We start from the raw sequence: 19,695 nt of genomic DNA, 5'->3' as shown, positions 1-19,695 counted from the left end.
AGAAAGAAAGAAAGAAAGAAAGAAAGAAAGAAAGAAAGAAAGAAAGAAAGAAAGAAAGAAAGAAAGAAAAAGAAAGAAAGAAAGAAAGAAAGAAAGATGGAAGGGAAGGAAGAAAGAAAGGAAGGAAGGAAGGAAGGAAGGAAGGAAGGAAGGAAGGAAGGAAGGAAGGAAGGAAGGAAGGAAGGAAGGAAGGAAGGAAGAGAAAACTCATAAATACACATAGTCCAGCAAAACAAGTTCCCATATTGGCCATGCCCAAAAATACATGTTTCTCTCTGCGTTACTAGTTCATCACCTTCCTATCAGGAAGTGATCAACGTGTTTCATCTTCAGTTTTCCAGATATTTGGTTTGTTATTGTATTGATGAGAGTTCTAAAGTCTTTCAAAGTTGTTTCTCTTCAGTGTTGACATATAAATTTTTCTCCTAGTTCCGATCATTTTGCTCTGCATAGCTTTCATAGAGTTCTTCCCAGTTTTCTCTGAAATTGCCTATTTTGTAATTTCTTATAGTATAATAATATTCCATTTCATTCATATACCACAATTTGTTTAGCTATTCCTCAAAAAGAGAATGTCCGCTTAATTTCCAATTTTTGGCTACCATAAAAAGAGCTGCTATAAATATGTTTATACATATAGGTCCCTTACCCCTTTGAGGTACAGGGCTAATGGTGGTATAAATGGGTCAAAAGCTATACAGTAACTTTTTGTACCTCATTCCAAATTGCTTTCTAGAATGGCTAGAGCTGCAGGTTCCGTACCCCTGGGGTAGCCCATTACAGAAGCCCACCAACAGGGAGTTAACGTGCTTGTTTTCCTGCAGCATTTCCAACATTTGTCACTGACATCTCTTGTCATCTTTGCCCATCTGATAGGTATGAGGAGGAACCTCAAAGTTACTTGTATTTGAATTTCTCTAATTATTAGCAATTTAGAGTGTTTTTTTTTTCATGTGGGTATTGATGACTTGGACTTCTTCCTTTGAAAATTGCCTGATCACATCCTTTGACAGTCAGAGAATGGCTTAATCTTAAAATTTTAATTTGCTCAAGATTGACTAACAAGGCTGTGGAGGCTCTTATCTCTGATACCATTTGCTATGGGGCTGTTTGGGTGAAGATGAACACTTTATCTAATGGTAGTACTATTAAGAGGGGGAAGAGAGACCTTCTTGAATGAGTTAAGACAAATGAAATCAACAAGTTTCTTATATATCTTGTATATGAGACCTTTATCAGAGAAACTTATTGCAAAGATTTTTTTCCATTTGTGTTTTCTCTTCTAGTTTTTAATTAGATTAGATTAGTTTGTATGGAACATTTTAAATTTTATATAATCAAAACTGTCTATTTATCTTGATGATGCTCTCTGTTTCTTTTGGTAATGAACTCTTTGGGGGCAGCTAGGTGGTGCAGTGGATAGAGCACCAGGCCTGGAGTCAGGAAGACTCGTCTTCTTGAGTTCAAATCCAGCCCCAGACACTTACTAGCTGTGTAACCCTAGGCAAGTCATTTGACCCTTTTTGCCTCAGTTTCCTCATCTGTAAAATGAGCTGGAGATGGAAATGGCAAACCACTCTAGTATCTCTGCCAGGAAAACCCCAAATGAGGTCACAAAGAGTCAGACATGACTGAACAGTAACAATGAACTCTTCCTCTATCCACAGATCTGAGAGGCACATTCTTCCTTGTTTCTCTTTTTGCTTGCGATATCACCTTTTATGTCTAAGTCATGAGTCCATTTGGAGTTGGTCTTAGTATAAAGTGTAAAATGTTGACAAGACCATCTCTTTTTTCACATTATCTGTGAATCCAACATCAAAACAATCTGTCTCCACTCCACAAGGAGCTTCTGCCATGACCACAGAGTCAGGCTCACAAAGAACACTGTACTTTTTGGCCATCTCAGGAAAGTATCTCTCTACCAGAATTTTGGGTGGAGCCTCCACACTCCATTTGTATATTACCCTGTCATTCATTCTTCCCATCTGGTCGGTCCTACAGAGTATATCACATTCCTTGCTATATTCAGCACAAAGCTGATCCACAGCTATTTTCAACTCAGCTGCTTCAGACTAGAGTCCAGGAGCAGATCAATGTGGATGCAGATTTAGCCAGACCAGACTCTAATTCCTTCATGTACCAGATCAGGCCGAATGAGGCCAAGAGCAGGTCACAGTAGAGGTCTGATATCTCAATGCCCTTTGCAAGAGAATCTTCCCTTAATGATGTGCTCCACGTGGCGGTAAGCCTGCCCGTCCTCAGCAGCTACGTAATCTACAGTCTCCTTTTTGCTTTCTGGGCCAGTTCCATTTCCATTTTTTTCCCCAACAGCTTGAGGTGGTTTAAGGCCAAATGCAAGTTGATTCTTAAATATTCAGCTTAGAATCAGGAAACTAGTATGGTACATATACCTCGGCCTCATTTACCAGGTCTAGGCAGCAACCCCTCAGGCTTCCCAAAGGGTTTTGGGGGGCAGCTTTTCTCTCCAGAGCTCACCAGCTCTGCTCCCTGCAGTTAGGGACCTTTGAGTAGCACCCTAGTTCCACTTAACCACTTAATATTAATTAGATTTCACAAAGGGTTGGTCGGTTGCTTGGTTGTTGACATTTGCACTCAAACAGGACTAGAATGACATCACTATGTCAGGGTCAAGGAGCAGTGTTTCTCATTGGACTATTTGTGTCCAACCTGTGGTAGAGCCTTCCGAGCTCGTATTGGTCTGATCAGCCACAGTCAGACAAACTTTACCTTTTGCAAAGGGAAATTTTATTTCAAAGACACAGGGTGTCCCAAAAGTCTTGGGGCAACACAATTTGGAATAGTAGCTTAAAACTGTGCTAAGAGTTTTGGGACACTGTATAGCAAGAACAGAAGACATACACTCCCTTGGTCTCTGAAGAAGAATAGGTTCAACTTAGCTCAGTTCCTATATAGCAGTGGTTCCACCAAGTTCATGAGCAGATACAGCCAAAATGCCAGATGAATCCTTATCTCAGTTTCTGATGGCCTAGGTCCATCAAGTCTTTGATCCTCAGGGCATTGATGCTGGGCTGAGTACAACACATGGCCACGATGACCTTTAAAACTCACTAGGCTCTGAGGCTCTTTCCTCTTCACCTAGAACAGAGAAGAAAAGACCAAAACAAAAAGGCCAAGGACTGAGGCCTGTTTCTTGGAACCACATGGTCTCAGAGGAGAGAAGGCCTTGAAGTCCTTCTCCTTCCCAAGTGGTCTCTCACCGGATGTAGTGAGCAAGGGAGTCACTGAGATCCTCTTAGAGTAACTGAGGCACAGAAAAACCTGGAAAGACTTAACATGAACTGATGCAAAGTGAAATGAGCAGAACCAGAAGAACACCGTACACAGTAACAGCAATATTATGAGACGATCAGCTGTGAATGACTTGGCTATTCTCAGCAATACAATGATCCCAGACAATTCTGAGGACTTAGGATGAAAAATGCTATCCATCCCCAGAGAAAGAACCGATGGTGGCTCAGATTCTTAAAATCTAGCCAAATGCTCAGATTCTTTAAAAGTCTGGCTAATATGATGGATGTTATAATAAATCTTGTCTTTGGCTGAAAGAAAGCTTGAGTTGAATTATTTTGGGCAGGATCCACATGTTGTGATTTTGGGGTCCCAGCACCCCTAAACCTCAACATTTTAGTGGCCCGTGTGGGGAAAACTGCCTATCCCAAAGTTCTTCTCTGGCTAAGACCAGAAGGTATGTAAGCCTCTCCCCCACCTTCTTTCTTGCCCTGCAGTTGGGGTCATTCTCCAAGCACCTAGGAAGGCTTGGAGGTGCTTTTCGGGCAGACAGTTACAAGGCTGTCTCACAGTCCGCCTGAGGCTCTCAGGCTCTCGGTCCACTGGGTCAGTTTGAGGCCATGGACCTGGGTACACCTTCTGCAGCATAGAGGACAAGGATGGATGCTCTATCTGGAAGTGTATGCATATTTCTGTCAATTCTCTCAGTGCTAGGGAATTGGGAAAACTGTAGATGCTTTTTGGTTCCCTGCAGCTTACTTACTCCGTTCCCTCTACACCACTGAATCCTCCTTCATGGAGGTTACAGGGAAAAGTTGGAACAGCTGAAAACATCTTAGCAGATTCTAGAAGTTTTGTGATGGATCATTAAGGAGTTTTGAAACATCTCCTTACAACCCTGGTCACTCCCTTTTCCCACTCCTTTCCCTTGAGTCAAGAGGGTATCTGTTAATCCTCATAGGAGAAGAGATTTTCACACATTGCCCCCCCCCAACCTCTGAATTTGCTTTTTACATCATGGGCCCCCCCTGGCAATGGCCTTGGGTCCTGGGTCAACCTTTGCTTGGAAGCAGCACCCAAGTTCAGCATATCCTGCTCAAGGTAAAGAAACTAGCCTCAGAACTTGGGTAAGCACACTCTTTTAAAGTTGTAGCTTTAACTGTTAATGATGAGATGTTGATTCTCTGTGTAAAGTAATTTGGAAATGAATTTAACAAAACTGAAGTCACTTAATTGGTAACGAGTTTGTTTCAAGTTTCAAAGTGGTGAACATTTTGTATCAGTTTTGTCAAGCAACTTTTCATAATTTGGTTACCGCTAAAATAATTTGGCTGTTGTTGGTTATTGTTTTAATGTGTAAACATTTGTCTTGCTGAGAATTTACAAGCATATAGAAACAGTCTTTAAAGATTGGCTTTTTACACCAGGACAAATTGGAATTTAAGATGTAAATCCTAGAAAAGTTTTTCCTAAGCTGTGATTAGTGAAACTTGCTGTTTGAGGCAAAGGCTCATAGGATTTTATTTTGAGTTGTCTGAGAGGACAATTTTAGCCTCAGTCTAAGATGGGATCCTCCTGGCTCAGTTTCCCCATTATGTTCCTTTGAAAGGGAATGTCACCCTCCTCGCTATTCCTGAGTTTGGCTATGAGGTGGATTTGATACTTCACAGTTGAAAAACTGAATTATCTGAATCCATACAGAGCTAAGGATGTTTTATCCTGTCATATCTGGGCCCTGCAGTCTTTTCTGTCGGATTTGTGTCTTCCAGACTACAGGCCATTCACCTACAGTTGGTAGCAAACAGCAGGTACCAGCCAGTGTCCCCCACATCTTTCCCTGGATGCAGCCTGTGCTCGGTTCCAGTCAACCTCCTCTTTGGGACCCCTTCGAGGCAGTGACAGCTCTATGCCTCTTGCCAGCAGGAAGCAGTTTCAGAAGCCAAGACCTTCACCCCTTGCCCCAAAAGAATTTGGGTCCCATTTGTTTGAGGCAGGAATGATGAGGATGGGATTTGGACCCCAAAAAGGAAAAACCCTGGACTTTCCCACATGGCCAAATCTCTGGTGGTCTCCTGAGGCTATAATCCTATCAACTGGCCTTTCATTATTGCCTACACCCAATCTCCCAATTCTGTTACCTAGTCCTCCATTGTCTATTACCTCCAGAGGGGTGCAAGCCACTTCCCACCCTTAATCCTATCTAGACTCCAGTCTCCCTTGGCCATGTGGCCCAGTTCTCAGGTGTTCTGTTCACCCCAGCTTACTGGTCACTCCCATCCAGATCTTCCTTAGACCCCTCCTCCAGTCACCCAAAACTACTTGGCCACTCTTACGTCCCTCCCACAGTCTTTCTGTATATAAGGTCCATCTTGTCTCTATTAAGATACTCTGATTCTTACAATCTAGCCAAATGCTCAGATTCTGGCTAATATGACAGATGTTCTAATAAACCTTGTCTTCGGCAGAAAGAAAAAAAAAAAAAGAACCGGTAGTGCCTGAATTCAGATTGAAGCATACTTTCTTTCAACTTTCTTTATTTTTCTTGAAGTTTTTTTGGTCTGTGTTTTCTTTCACAACACAATTAATATGGAAATATGTTTTGCATGACTACACATGTATAACCTATAATTGCTTGCCTTCTCAACGAGGGAAGGTGGGGATGGAGGAAGCGAGAGAATTTGGAACTCCAAGTTTTAAAAACAAATGTTAAAAATTATTTTTACATGTAATTGGGGAAAAATAAAATACTCAATAAAATTTTTAAAAAAGAGTAATTATGGCAAAAGAAGCCATGGCTGAAGAGGATGAAGAGAATGCAGAATAGATCAGCACTTTGTGCACTATAGCACCACCTGGTGGCCTCTTCTGCTCATGTTATTAGACACCCAGTAACGCTAGCATAATTTGTACTTCTGTCCTGAGAGCAGTGGCCACAGTGTTTGGGAATGAACTCCTCATACAGAAAGACTAAAGAACATACTTATAAATGTAGCTATGTATAAATGTGCTTCCACAAACATATACGTGCATGTGCGTATGCATATATGTGCATATATGTATATGTGTTTATATGTGTGTATATATATACATATACATGTCCCATAACAAGTACTATTGATTAATTTATATGTTTTATGCATCTTACAGCAAATAATATTTATTGGTTTTTCCCCCCACTTAATACTCGTTTTTTTTTCTAATTACATGTAAAGATAGTTTTCAACATTCACTTTATTAAGATTTTAAGTTCCAAATTTTTTCTTCCTCCCCTTCCCCCTTTCCTCCTTTCCCCCCCTCTCCAAGATGGCAAGCAATCTGATGTATGCTATACATGTACAATCATATCAAACATATTTCCACATTAGTCATGTTGTAAAGAAGAATTAGAACCAAAAGGAAAAACCATGAGAAAGAAAAAACAAAAAAAGAAGTAAAAATATGGAGTCTGCATTCAGACTCCATAGTTCCTTTTCCAGATGTGGATAGCATTTTCCATCACGAGGTCTTTGGAGATGTCTTAGATCCTTGCATTGCAGAAAAGGGCTAAGTCTATCAATATTAGTCATCACACAAAGTGACTGTTACTGTGTACAACGTTCTCCTGGTTCTGCTCACTTCACTCAGCATCAGACTATACAAGTCTTTCCAGGTTTTTCTGAAGTCTGCCTGCTTATCATTTCTTATAATAGCACAAAAGTATTCCATTCCATTCATATACCACAACTTGTTCAGCCATTCCCCAATTGATGAGCATCCCCTCAATTTCCAATTCTTTGCCACCACAAAAAGAGATGCTTATTGCAAATAATATTGATTCATTTATACTCTGCAGAGTGAAAAAGGATTGGACTTGCAATAGCAAAATTGTAATTATTAAATGAATCACAGTAGTTCTATTGTAATATGCCCTACAACAGAGTTTGAGGATTCTTAAATTATCTCTTCTTGATCACTTTCCAGGTCAGCTCCTTCTGATATGTATTCTTCTAATTTTTCAGTCTTTTGACTTTGTTCTAATAATGAGGCACTTATATGGCATAGTGGTTAGAGGACTGGACCTACAGTCAGGAAGACATGAGTTCAAATCCTGACCTAGACACATACTAGGTCTACGGTGCTGGGCAAGTCATTTGACCTCTGTTTTCTCAATGGTAAGATAGGGATCATAAGATCACCTATCTCACAGGGTTGTTGTGAGATCTGTAAAATGGGGATAATAATAGCGCCTTCCTTAGAGAGCTGTTTGTGGGGAACAAATGAGATAGTGTGTGCAAAGTACTTTGTTAATCTTAGAGTGCCACACAAACCATAAAGTCTTATTACTATCATTATATTTCTTGTTTTATAGACTAATTGAGTTTTGTTTGATCCATTCTGTTTTTCAGGGAGCTCATTACTTGGGAAAGATTTCCATTTTCTATTCTAAACCATTTATTCTACTTCCAAGTCTTTCTTCAGGGCTCTCATTTAAAGTCCAATTCCATTTAAAAATGTTTTCCTTCCTTCATTCCAGCTGCTCTTGGAGTCCTTGTGGCCAAGCCATTCTTTCTCAGAGGCTCTGCTTATCCTTGGGAAGATGCCGTCCTCTGGGTTTATCTCCTTAACCTGTAGTATTTCTTCACCACGGTTGATGTTTTCTTCTGTTTGTCCACATCTCCAGCCTCAGAGCCTCAGTTTCTCGGAGTGGGGCATTGTGCTGGGCCAGACACAGCTGCCTCCCAGCTGTGCTCTGACTTCGATGGGGTAGGCACGCCCTGGTTGGTACCATGACCTCTGCGGTTTTGAGCATTTCTGCAGTTCTGGCTGGAGTGGCCGGCACCAGGCCCTGCCTTCTACCCAAACCTCTGGCTTTTGGCTTCTTTCTGTTGGCCCAATTTGTATGTTGGCTTTATCACTGTCTCTTTTTCCTTATGCTATCTCCAACCCAGAACTGGCTCTGTCTTCCCCCATGAGCTGTTGGAGATCTTGCTTGTCTCAGGTTTCCTACAAAGCCCCCAGCATGTGTACATGGTTATCTCCTGCTTGTCAGAGATGTGTCCTCCCCCTTACCCCAAACTCTTGTCTTCCGGAGTGGTGATCAACAGGGGCTGTCTCCTTCTCCTGCTGCTGCCCCAACAGACCAGTGCCAAGGTTCTGCTGGCTTTAGGTGCTGATTACCCACAGCTCACAATGACTTCTGCCTTTCTTGGTGGGCCCCTGGTCAGAGCACCCACATGTCTCAGGTTCTGTGACATGGGGTTGGGTTCAAGCCCCCTGGAGAGTTCTTGGCTTTCACGGGCTTCAGGCCGTCTGCTGGAACTCACACTGGCTTCCTTCCGCCCTCCACCTGCAGGCTGCTGGACATTTTGTGCAGTCCAGAACTAGATGGAGGAGCTGACCCCTGTTTGTCTCTGATCTTGGTCATTGTTCTATCTGGTGCCTTTTTTTTTTAAATCACAGAACTTGTTTTTATTAATAAAACTCAGAGGAGAATTAGAAAAATGTCTTTAAAAAACTACAAAATATTTTAAAATATTTGGGTGTTAACCTACACACACACACACACACACACACACACACACACACACACACACGATATATAAGGAAGGGAGCTTTCTTTGTGTGTGATTCTAAGGAAGGCAGAATAGACAGCTCCAGCTCTTCTCTTCCCACCCTTCTGCAAGGGAGACTTTCACTCCTGCCAGAATGTGAAGCAGGAAGTTCAGGCTGGAGCCCACTCTGATCTCCCCAGTGAGAAGGGGTAGCAAACTAGAAGTATATTGCTCTTCCCCCTTAAATACAGTTTGTCTAGAAAATAGGATGAGGTTTTGTTTTTTTTGTTTGTTTTTTGGTGAGGCAGTTGGGATTAAGTGACTTGCCCAGGGTCACATAGCTAGGAAGTGCCAAGTGTCTGAGGCCTGATTTGAACTCAGGTCCTTCTGACTTCAAGGCCAGAGTTCTATCCACTGCACCACCTAGCTGCCTCAATATGATTAGTTTCCATACAACTTCTCATCACTTAGTCATTTGGGGGAGAAAGGGGACTCCAAGCTCCATATCTAAGGTTTGACCCATTTCCCACCTAATATATCTGGTATCTTTTTAAACATCTGCTGGAGCATAATTGAGTGATCTGGACTCTATGATACTGAGCTGAGGAGTGTATTCCAGGTAATAAACCTAGAAAGACAGACTGCAGCCAGATCGTGAAAGGTTCATTACATGCTAATCAATCAATCAATCAACAGGCTTGATTAAGCACCTACTATGTGTCTGGCTTTGTGCTAGGCCTTAGAACACAAATACAAAGAATGAAACAATCCTTCCTCTCAAGATGCTTACATCCTAACAGGGCATATACAGGATACACCCTGTAAAGAGAAGAAACACAAACTACTTAAATGCAAGACAGTTTGGAAGTTTAGCAGTCGAGGGGGTTAGTAAAGGGAGAAAAGAATAGCTTTGCTGCAGTGAGGGTCCATTTGGAATTATTTAAATTGAATAGACACTAACATTAATTTATAATGTACCCAATTAACAAGGTTATACAGCTTCCTCCAGCTGTTTAGCTAATTAAAGCAGAGAAGGTGAATGGTAGGAGTAATGTGAGAATGAGATTTGGAAAGGAATGATAGACCACAGGACAAAGAAGGGGTGGAGGGACTTCAGAGTAAAGGCCAGTGTAGAGGTGAATTGGCTAACTAGAGTGTACAATTTGGAAAGGGAGGAAAGTGGACAAGGACGGGGCGTTGCCAGGGGGAAGCTAGGTTGTAGTGAGGGCTGGTAGGCAGGAATGTGAGAGAGAGGAATTCCAGAGAGTATGGTGAACGGGATGGGCAGGATTGGGCGGGGACACAGGTAGGGCAGAGTTGAGCAAGATGAGGATGAGAGCAGGAAGCAGGGATGGGGGCTGGTTTGCTCCTATGTGGCTCCTATGATTAGGAGAGTAGGGAGAGAGAATGAAACAGGTGTGGGAGATTGTTAGACACAGGGGAAGTAGCGGACTGCAGATGAACAATAAAACTCACTGTCAGGAAGAGGTGTTGCTGAACAGCCAGGCGTCAAGAGCAAAGGGAAAAGAGGGCAGTCACCGCTTCCTCTTGGAGGGCACCTCCATTCATTTTCAGGGTGTGCTGAAGACCACCTACCTAAATGTCTGCAAGTGTCTTCTAGACCCTCACTAGATTCTAAAGAGGAAGAAGAGTTCCAAGCTGTGGAACGCTTTGGTGAGGGAAGGAAAAGAGCCTAACCACCATCCCCACCTCTAGTCTCTCTTCCTCCATCCCATCTTCAGAGGTTGTCTGACCCAGTTTCCAAAAAAGTTCAGCTCTGGGGGGGTGGCTAGGTGGTACAGTAGATAAAGCTCCAGCCTAGGAGTCAGGAAGACCTGAGTTCAAATCCAGCCTCAGACATTTGACACTTACTAGCTGTGTGACCCCGGGCAAGTCACTTAATCCCATTGCCTAGCCAAAAAAAAACCCAGTCCAGCTCTGATGGTTCCTTCCTTGTTTCATCATCTTCCAGGGCTCCCCATGGCTCACAGTATCATTTGGTTTCCTTCCCTGGCCCCCTTTTTATGTTTTTGTCTTCCACTATGTAAACTCCTGAAGAGAAGGAACCATCTTATTGTTTTTGCATCTCTAACATTTAGCAGAGTGCCTGGCATACAGTAAATACTTAATAGCTCATCAGAATGATATTCAAGCTGACAAGGGCGGGCAAGCCAGCCAAGCTGAAGGAGCTGGACACCTTGAGGGAGAGGAAGGAGGCAGCATTTGCCAGGTAAGTCAAACCACCACCACTTTGACACCGTCTCCCTTCAGACCGTGATGGAGACAGCCCAGGACTCCCAGCTGATTGAAGAGCAGAAACCTTCCAAGGGTTTTGTCTTTCCCATTAGATTATAAGCTTCCTGTGGGCAGGGACTGTCTTTGGTCTTTTTCTGTATCTCCAGTGCTTAGCACACTGCCTGACACATAGTAGGCACTTAATAAATGTTTATTTACTGTTTATATGTAGCATTTTCAGTCCTCACCCTTCACCCCCCCCCCAACATAGGTAGTTTTCCAGCCCACAGTGCCTAGGACATGGTTGTTGTTTCAGTTCAGTCCCTTTTCAGTCTTGACTGACTCTTTGTGACTCCTTTGGGGCTTTCTTGGCAGATACTGGTGTGGTTTGCCAGCTCCTTCTCCAGCTCATTTTACAGGTGAAGAAATTGAGGCAAACAGGGTTAAGTGACTTGCCCTGGGTCACACAGCTAGTGAGAGTCTGAGGCTGGTAGGAGTCTTCCTGGTTCCAAGCCCAGTGTTCTACCCACTGTACCACCTAGCTGCTCCTTTAGGGCATGCTAGGTGCTTCCTAAATGCTGTTGGAACGGAACGGAATGGCTGTAGCGTCGCTGGGCCTCAGTTTCCCCGTCTGTACAATGGGACTCCAAGCCTACCTGCACCCACAGAATCCCACTAGTTTTGACACCACCCAGCTGGGTTACAGTCCTGGGAACTCTAAAGTGCATGCCGGGAAGGCAGAGCCACTTGGGTTTGGTGGGATGAGGAATGGGACGAGAAAGGGAAGGGAAGACTACTATTCCCGGAATGCCGTGTAAATTCACGCCTCTTCCGGCATTGGGGGAGGGGGCGGGGACAAGAGACGTTGGAGGATGGAAGCCCATTAGCCTTTGAGTTTTCCTATCGTAACTGCCCCGTCGCCTACTGGGAGGAGTTGCCATCAAGTCTCGTAGGCGGAGCTGCATGACGGGAATTGTAGTCTCTCCTGAAAGGGCGGTGAGGGGTGGACCATGCAGATGTATCCAGTAAGAAGAGTAGTTGTCTTGAGTGGCGGGCATACGCACCTATGAAAATAAGAGAATTCGCATTCCTCCCGGAGAGGGCGGGATTTCCTGTAGCGGAAGGGTGGTGAGACGCGGCAGCCAAAGTATTACTTCCTTTTGCGGGTTGGCGGGGAGTGAGGCGGCAGCACCATGAAGGCTTCGGGCACAGTAAGCGTCCTGCACCGAGACCGGGACTGGGACTGGGGCCGGGTCCAGAGGGATAGGGAGGGAGGGAAGCCGTCCTGGAGGCCCGCCGGTCGGACAGGCTGGCTTGTGGTGAGGTGGACGGGCCGGCCCGCGGGGCAGGCGCCTCGGACATATTGGTCGCGCTTGCGCACGAGGTTCCCTGGGGGTGCGGGCCAACATGGCGGCTCCGCGTGGAGCCCGGAGAGGGAGGAGGCTGCTCCTAGAGATCTTGTCATTGTCAGGCTGGGCAGCCCCGGGGAGAACCACGGGATGCTGCAGCCCCTGGTGCGAGGCCCCACCTTAGCTCTTGACCTCCACCTTCCCCCGTATACCCATCTCAGAGAGGTTTGGACTTAAGAGTCTTTGAGTTCTGAGTTCAAGTTCTAACGGTGCTGTTCTTGGTCACTTTCCCCGCGTGGTATTCGTATTCCTTCTAAAACCAGGGGTAGGTGGGAGAGCGTGGGCTCCTAACTCCTAAAGCCTAAAGACTCCGCTAAAGAGTTGGGGGAAGGGAACGCTGGGCTGGAATGGCTCCCATGGGAAAAGAGGCTGGCCCTGGGCGTGAATGCTTCTCGAAGTTCGGACGAGAGGTTTCCCCGGTTCCATTAGATGCCCTGCTCCTTTTCTGGGTCTTTACAGAAGACATGACAGCTTTTTGGCTTGTTGGGAATGAATATTTCTCTCGAGTCCACTTTTGCCAAAGGGTTATCTTTTCTGATGAAACACCCCAGATATGAAGTGGGGGTGTTGTTACAGCTTTGTTCTAGCTCATCTTAGTAGCAAGAACCTACTAGTATGTAGTCAGCTGAACCTGGGTTAGGTCATCATCTTAAGCTCTCTTGGACTATGACTGAAAACCTTTCTTTTGATCTCACCAGGAAAAAAAACCCCGGGCCCGCCCCCGACCCCGACAATTAGGAAGTTAAATGGTAGGGAAAGCCCAGGTCTTGTGATGGTCGTGTTAAAATATAGTCTCATAGTCTAGTGTTTCTAAAAGGACAGAGTTGAAATTCAAGGCTCTCTTCTGAAATTTCTTTGTACCTTTTGAGAAAAGTATCAAGACTGATAGCTTGCTTTTGTGTAGACAGTATACTCGACACAAATCAACCAGCCAGGTAGTTTTATCCCCATTTTACAGAATAGAATTGACTTGCTGGTGTTTTGGGGCTGGTAAGGGGGAAAACCCACTGGATTTGTACTTGGCTTTGTGACTATAACATATACATCTGGTCTGCAGGTTCTGCCTCTCTGAGGAGGAAGAGGTAGTTTGATTTCTAAGATCGTTTCAGGCTCTGTATCTTACGGCTCCAGTATGCCCACTTACCATTGCAACATAGTACTTCTACCAAGTAAACCCCTTGACTCGGAACCTCAGTGATTTTCCAGTTGTGGGGGGGGGAACGACACAACTTTTTTACACGTTCGTGTTCTTTGTCATTTCAGCTGAGAGAATATAAGGTAGTTGGACGCTGCCTGCCTACTCCTAAGAGTCCAGTGCCACCTCTTTATCGGATGCGGATCTTTGCTCCTAATCATGTTGTAGCAAAGTCCCGATTCTGGTACTTCGTTTCCCAGCTGAAAAAGATGAAGAAATCTTCTGGAGAAATTGTATACTGTGGACAGGTACCTTCCTGGTTTCCATAGAGAAATTTGGAGGGGGTGGAGCCACTGTGGCCTCTTTCCTATTCCTGTAGGTGGCACTCCTGCCCTCCCAAGTTGCTTATCTTGACTTTTCCCTAAGGGGATCATTCTTTCAGGGAAGGTTTGGACATACCTGGTGCTGGGGTAAGTTAAAAGTGTTTAACAATTGTTAGTGAGTTTTTCTTGTATTTTTCTCTTTTATTTAATAGGTCTTTGAAAAGTCCCCTCTTAGGGTGAAAAACTTTGGCATCTGGCTGCGCTATGATTCCAGGAGTGGAACCCACAACATGTACAGGGAGTACAGGGACCTGACCACTGCTGGTGCTGTCACTCAGTGCTGTAAGGACATTCTTAGCTGACCTACATTTGGGATTGGGAGGCTAGGTGGGCATTTAAATCAAGCTCATGTTAGCTTTAGTTGGCAGGGCTCTGACACTTTGCCGGTTTGTACTCTTGGAATGGAAGAGGGAGATGGAAGCTTAAGTGAACCCCAGATGTGGGAATGGTGGTCTTTTTCTGTTGGAGGCATTTTCTCTAAAGAACCTGGTCTCCAGTAGATGCAGGGTTTCACATCAAAGCCTTGTGCTAAATCTTAGATATTTACCTAATACCTGAACAGTGTTTAAAGTTATTGGAGATGTTTCGGGCAGCTTATTTTCTCATTGAGAAATGAGGCTGGCACATTTTTACTTACTGTTGGAAAAATGTGTATTGAGCCATCTAACCTGTTCGAATTGCATGAAACCTAGGTGGAGAAATACAGTGATCATTGAGACCTAGCCTCTTCATCCAGGGAGCTCACAGGCTAATAATGGTTGTAACAGTAGCTGGCACTTAGCTAATGCGTTAAAGTCTGCAACACAAAAGCCCTGAGAGGGCTAGGTGCTGACTTGCCCAGGGTCGCATGGCTAGGAAGTCTGAGGCAGGATCTGAACCCAAGTCCAGCACTCTGTCATCCATGCCAAGTGTTAGACACAAAACTAATACAAGTCATTGTGGTGGAGAAGATACTGCAGTTTTGGAGAGGAAGGAATATTTTGTGTAGGAAAGGCTTAAGGCAGGGTGGCATTTGGGGTGAAACTTGAAGGATGTGATAGAAAGTTGAAGAATATTTGGGCAAAGGGAGGATGATCACCGTCTGACCCTGTTCACAGCAGATTAGGGGCAGAGGGTGAGGTCCTTGAAGGGCCTGTTAGAGCTGGGAAGGTGTTGGTGTTAGTTTGGACTAAAGATTCAGGGGTGGGGGGCAATGCACACAGTTTGGCAGTTCAAGTAAGAAGGGTTTGAGGCAGGGTACATTCCGGTAGAGGATATGGCAACCAGTTGGATTGTGGGAAATGAAGGCAAGGAGGGACTTGGTGCCCTGAGAAGGGATTCTTCATGTGGGATCCATTAGACCCAGATTTCAGGGCAGTCTTTGCAGTGGTATGGGGGGAAATAGCTTTTTAAATTTACATTAACCTTTGAGTGAGACCTAGCATTACCTTCAGTTATTCATTTAGGAGACAAAATTCTGAGAAAAGGTCTGTGATCCCCAAAATGTGCAGAATGCTTTCACAGAGCTTGAGGGTTGGGATGCCTGGTACCTTTCACAGAACGGGTGAAGTCAGGAGAGGCTGGTTTGGGGAAAACCAAGAGTTAGGGTGATTTTGGGGTTATAATCAAATGCTCCAAAAGGGGGATGGATTGGGTCTTCCTGTCCATTTATTTACTTCATTTCACAGCAATTGCTCTATAAATGATTTTTTAAATTAGTGATCCAGTTTCTTGGATCATACTCCATGGCATGTTCTTTAAGGATTTGTGCATAGAACAGTTTGAGAATGTCCAATTAACACAAGAAGCCATAGGCTGGCATGATATTTATGATGTTCGGGAGTGATTCCTCAAGCAGTCGGAGGAGTTACTGTGAGAGGGGAAGGAGGCATCTCACAAAAATGCAGGACCTGTTTGGTCACGTCTCAGTCTGAAGGGCAGTGTTGCCAGATGTGCTAGGACAGCTCTCCCTCCACTTCGGTCCAGATTTCTGGAGCATCTGATTTTTGCCTGGGACCTTTGGGGGAGGGGGGGGGGTGTGCTTTTTTGGTTTGTTTGTTTTTGTGCTTAGGCAATTGGGGTTAAGTGGCTTGCCCAAGGTCACACAGCTAGTAAGTGTTAAGTGTCTGAGGCTGGATTTGAACTCAGGTCCTTCTGACTCCAAGGCCAGAGCTCTATTCACTGTGCCACCTAGCTGCCCCTTCCTGGGACCTTTTATGGACCAAGATTTCAAGAACTGTCAGATTGAATTCAAGAAATATTAATTGCCTATTGTGTGCCAGCAGGAAGGGAGGCTTTTGCTTTTGAACTAGGGGGAATGCTTAGGAGAGACCAGGACTGGGGCCTTCACCTCTTCAGTGTCGCAGCGGACACTTCCACCCGGCCCACCTGTGACCTTGGGTGGCTGCTCAGAGCAGGCCTGCTAACTCTCCCTTTGTGTAGGAGGTTGATATTTGCTCAACAGCTGATTTAGACAGTAAGTCGGGCTCCTCTAAGATGTCAAGAAGCATTAGCTTGCCTAGCAAGTTCCCCTTTGTATAGTTTAGGCAGTGATTTCGAAGTTGATGACAAGACCAGCAGTTGGGAATTGGTTGTAGCTAAATCCTAAATGTGGGACCAGCATTTGTAGACTCACTTTGAACCCTCGAAGCTCCTGGGGAAGGGGGAGTGTGGGTGTAGAAAAGAGAAAGGGGCTGGCTTCTCGGTGACAGGAAGACCTGGTTTAAAAACCTGGCATTTGACCTCTCAGCTATTTATTGACCCTCAGGGGGCTGACTTGGGTCTCCTGACAACAATCCCAAAGGAAAGAAGTTGAGGCATACTTCGAGCCTGGTCAGGGTGCTCTGTGCTATCTCGGGCAGTTCTTGTGGCTGAGTACCACAAGCTCTTGATGAAGAAACTGAGAAGTGGCCTCTCTTGGGCTAACAAGCCTGTGGGAGTCAGCAAGGACTCGGGTGTTCTTTTCACTAATCTGAGGGTTATGTTGCTCATAAGACTCAAAAGCTGAAAGTGTCCGGCTAGCTTCAGACTTCTGTTTTCCTGTAGCTCCATTGTGCGTTATTGTGCCCAGCTCAGGACTGTCAGTATCTCTGCAGAGGGTGTTTTCCTCACCTGGACACCTACTGATTTTATAGATGCTTTAAAAGTTCCGTGAAGTCAGTGTCATTGACCTTTGGTGGCAGTCATCACGGCAGTCTGGATGCAGCAGGTGACATTCTCACAGCTTTATCTTTACAGACGGGAATGCAGATTTGTAGACTTGAGATATACACTGGGGAAATTTGAGCCCCCAAATGACCGTCCAGGGCTTAAGGGACACAGCTTCCAGTGGTAAATCACACCTGCCCATAGTTCTGCACTGACATGAGACATCAGTAAAAATGCCTTCACCATTCTGTGTGAGGACTATCTGTCACATCTGAGGAGAATCAACAAAGCTGCCCCCTGCCCTTGAATAATAGGAGCACATATATAGTCAGAACTGTCCGCCCCCAAGAGTTATTAGCATTGTTTTCCCTTGAAGGATGGATAAGATTTCCATAAGAGATCATTGAGAGAAGGGTGACTAGTGTTGTCCAGTTACAGTCTGTGGAGGGAGGTGAGGTGCTGCCCCTTGGGAGGGGCCCTTTGAACTACAGCCAGAAGGTAGCTGAGGGCTGCTGGCCTGGTGGGGCTTTTCCTTAATGCTGCTGACTGCTCAGATCACAGGAACTTTCTCCTGTACATTGCACCCAAACCCCAAAAGACCTTTGTTTCTCCTTAACAATGATCTTATATTGGGTGCAGACAGTAAATGGGCCTCGTCGCCTTTCTGGAGCTGTTGAAAGTGCTCCAGAAAGTGAAATGGTGGGTTCTACATTCCCAAGAGGCCGTGGCCCATTGGGGCTGACCCCAGGGTTGTAGGGCACAGGCAGCATTTGTTGTAGTGAGGATTGTTGGAGATTCGGTTCCTGCAACCATCTCCATGAAGGCAGAACTGGCAAAAACCTTCTTGCAGGTCAGTTGAGAATCTTGTGAATTGCCTAATACGTGCAGAGCCCTGTGATGAGGGAAATTGAAGATCAGACCTAGTCTGTGTCTCTGTGTGGTTGACAGTCGAGCAAGTGGTTGGAGTGTTGCAAAAGAAATAAATACAAATGAGACAAGTTTGGGGTGGGGGGAGTGAAGGTTTAATGGAAGAGGTGGTGTTTGAACTAGGCTTTGACTGCATTGGGGGTGGGAGCGGCAGTGTCTCTTCTGGGATGGGCTAGAGCACGAGGTCTAGCTGTCCTTTTGGTCTGATTCAGCTCCTTCCTCCAACTCTTTAGGTAATTTCAGGACTGGGTTAGAAGGGAATGAGCCAGTCATGGAAATTTTCAAAAATTTGAGGGGGAGCTGCTAGGTGGGGCAGTGGATAGAGCAACAGCACTGGAGTCAGAAGGACCTGAGTTCAAATCTGGCCTCAGACATTTGACACTTAATAGTTCTGTGACCCTGGGCAAGTCATTTAACCCAGATTGTGTTGCAACAAGTGTATATGAGAATGTTTTATTTTAAAAGTGAGTGTCATTTTGGAGAATGGTTAGGAAATAGGTTAGTACCTGTTTTCAACCTGTTTCTGGTTATCTTGGCAGACCGAGATATGGGAGCCCGTCACCGTGCCCGGGCCCACTCCATCCAGATCATGAAAGTGGAAGAAATTCCTGCCAGCAAGTGCCGCCGGCCTGCAGTCAAGCAGTTTCATGTAAGTGAAATCTAGGATATATCAGGGTTTCATTGAAAGTGTGTCCTCCCAACTCAAGGCCTCATCTATAAAATGGAGGGGGGGGGTCTTCTAAGCTTTCCTCTTCTTTAGGATTAGTTAAATGGTCAGGTATGCAATAAGTGATTTCTGTGGTCTTGGTTTGAGCTCTTCTGAGGTATGTAGTATTTTCCTGAGGCTGCTCCTCAGTGTGACTATACTGATAGGATTACATATTAGGAAACATACTTAAAAGTACTGCGTCAGCCAACCCTTGGTCACTGTAGTGATGATCAGTGTGTATAGAAAAGTTTCTCCTGAGACAATAAACAGACTCACAATGAGTGGCAGGTCACTCTAACTGTTCTCAGTGTGACAGCAGCACCTCACCTTTTCATATTTTCTTATTACAGTGTGGTTTTACAGTCTTGACAACCACTCATGGTGGCCTTATGAGAGGGAAGGCAGTGCAGGTATTATCACAGCCAGTTAACAAATGAGAAAACAAGATTCCCAGAGGCAGGGTGGCTTGTCCGGGGTCCACACAGCAAATCTGAGGTGCAGCTGGGGATTTTGTAGTTGACAGGGCCAAGCCTGAACGCTTTGTGAGGTTTGTAATCCTTTAAGTTGATAAAGGGACTCAGATGGGGGGGGGGGGGAGGTTGTGACCATTTTTGCCTTTCTTTGTATCCTCGGAGCTTTAACACAGTGCCTGGCACCCCAAGAGCTAACTGGGGCACTGATAAATAAACGTAATTAGATAGTGAGTTTGCTGCTGAAGTCTAGTTGAAGAGCACCCCGCCCTCTTGAGGTGGGAGGGTGGGGCGGAGCAAAGTGGGGACCATTAACAAGCTCTTTGATTTGCAGGACTCCAAAATCAAGTTCCCTCTGCCCCACAGAGTCCTGCGGCGCCAGCACAAACCACGCTTCACTACCAAGAGGCCCAACACATTCTTCTAAGTGCAGAGACAAGGAGGCACCTGCTTTATTTGATCTGTTTAAATAAATTTCTCAGTTGGAAACCCAAAGC

General features: G+C 45.0%; 1 protein-coding gene, 1 non-coding gene and 1 pseudogene across 2 annotated transcripts; 2 read left to right on the top strand and 1 right to left on the bottom strand.

Annotated features, from left to right (window-relative positions):
* Positions 1-1,697: 1,697 nt before the first annotated feature.
* Positions 1,698-12,097, bottom strand: LOC110223365 (IST1 homolog pseudogene; annotated as a pseudogene).
* A 45-nt stretch (positions 12,098-12,142) lies between these two features.
* Positions 12,143-19,693, top strand: RPL18A (ribosomal protein L18a). Its single transcript, XM_021008807.2, has 5 exons — positions 12,143-12,250; positions 13,712-13,891; positions 14,119-14,248; positions 18,559-18,668; positions 19,533-19,693. The coding sequence occupies exons 1-5, from the start codon at positions 12,233-12,235 to the stop codon at positions 19,623-19,625; spliced, it is 531 nt and encodes a 176-aa protein (XP_020864466.1). The 5' UTR covers positions 12,143-12,232; the 3' UTR covers positions 19,626-19,693.
* On the top strand, positions 17,670-17,806 carry LOC144457310 (small nucleolar RNA SNORA68). Its single transcript, XR_013486623.1, has one exon. It is a non-coding gene; the product is annotated as a small nucleolar RNA SNORA68 (small nucleolar RNA).
* Positions 19,694-19,695: the final 2 nt, after the last annotated feature.

This window comes from Phascolarctos cinereus, unplaced genomic scaffold (genome assembly GCF_003287225.1).
Source record: "Phascolarctos cinereus isolate Bilbo 61053 unplaced genomic scaffold, phaCin_HiC Scaffold_4;HRSCAF=312, whole genome shotgun sequence".
Classification (NCBI taxonomy): domain Eukaryota; kingdom Metazoa; phylum Chordata; class Mammalia; order Diprotodontia; family Phascolarctidae; genus Phascolarctos; species Phascolarctos cinereus.
Note: the sequence above shows the minus strand (reverse complement) of the source record. Positions and strands in the feature narration are given on the sequence as shown.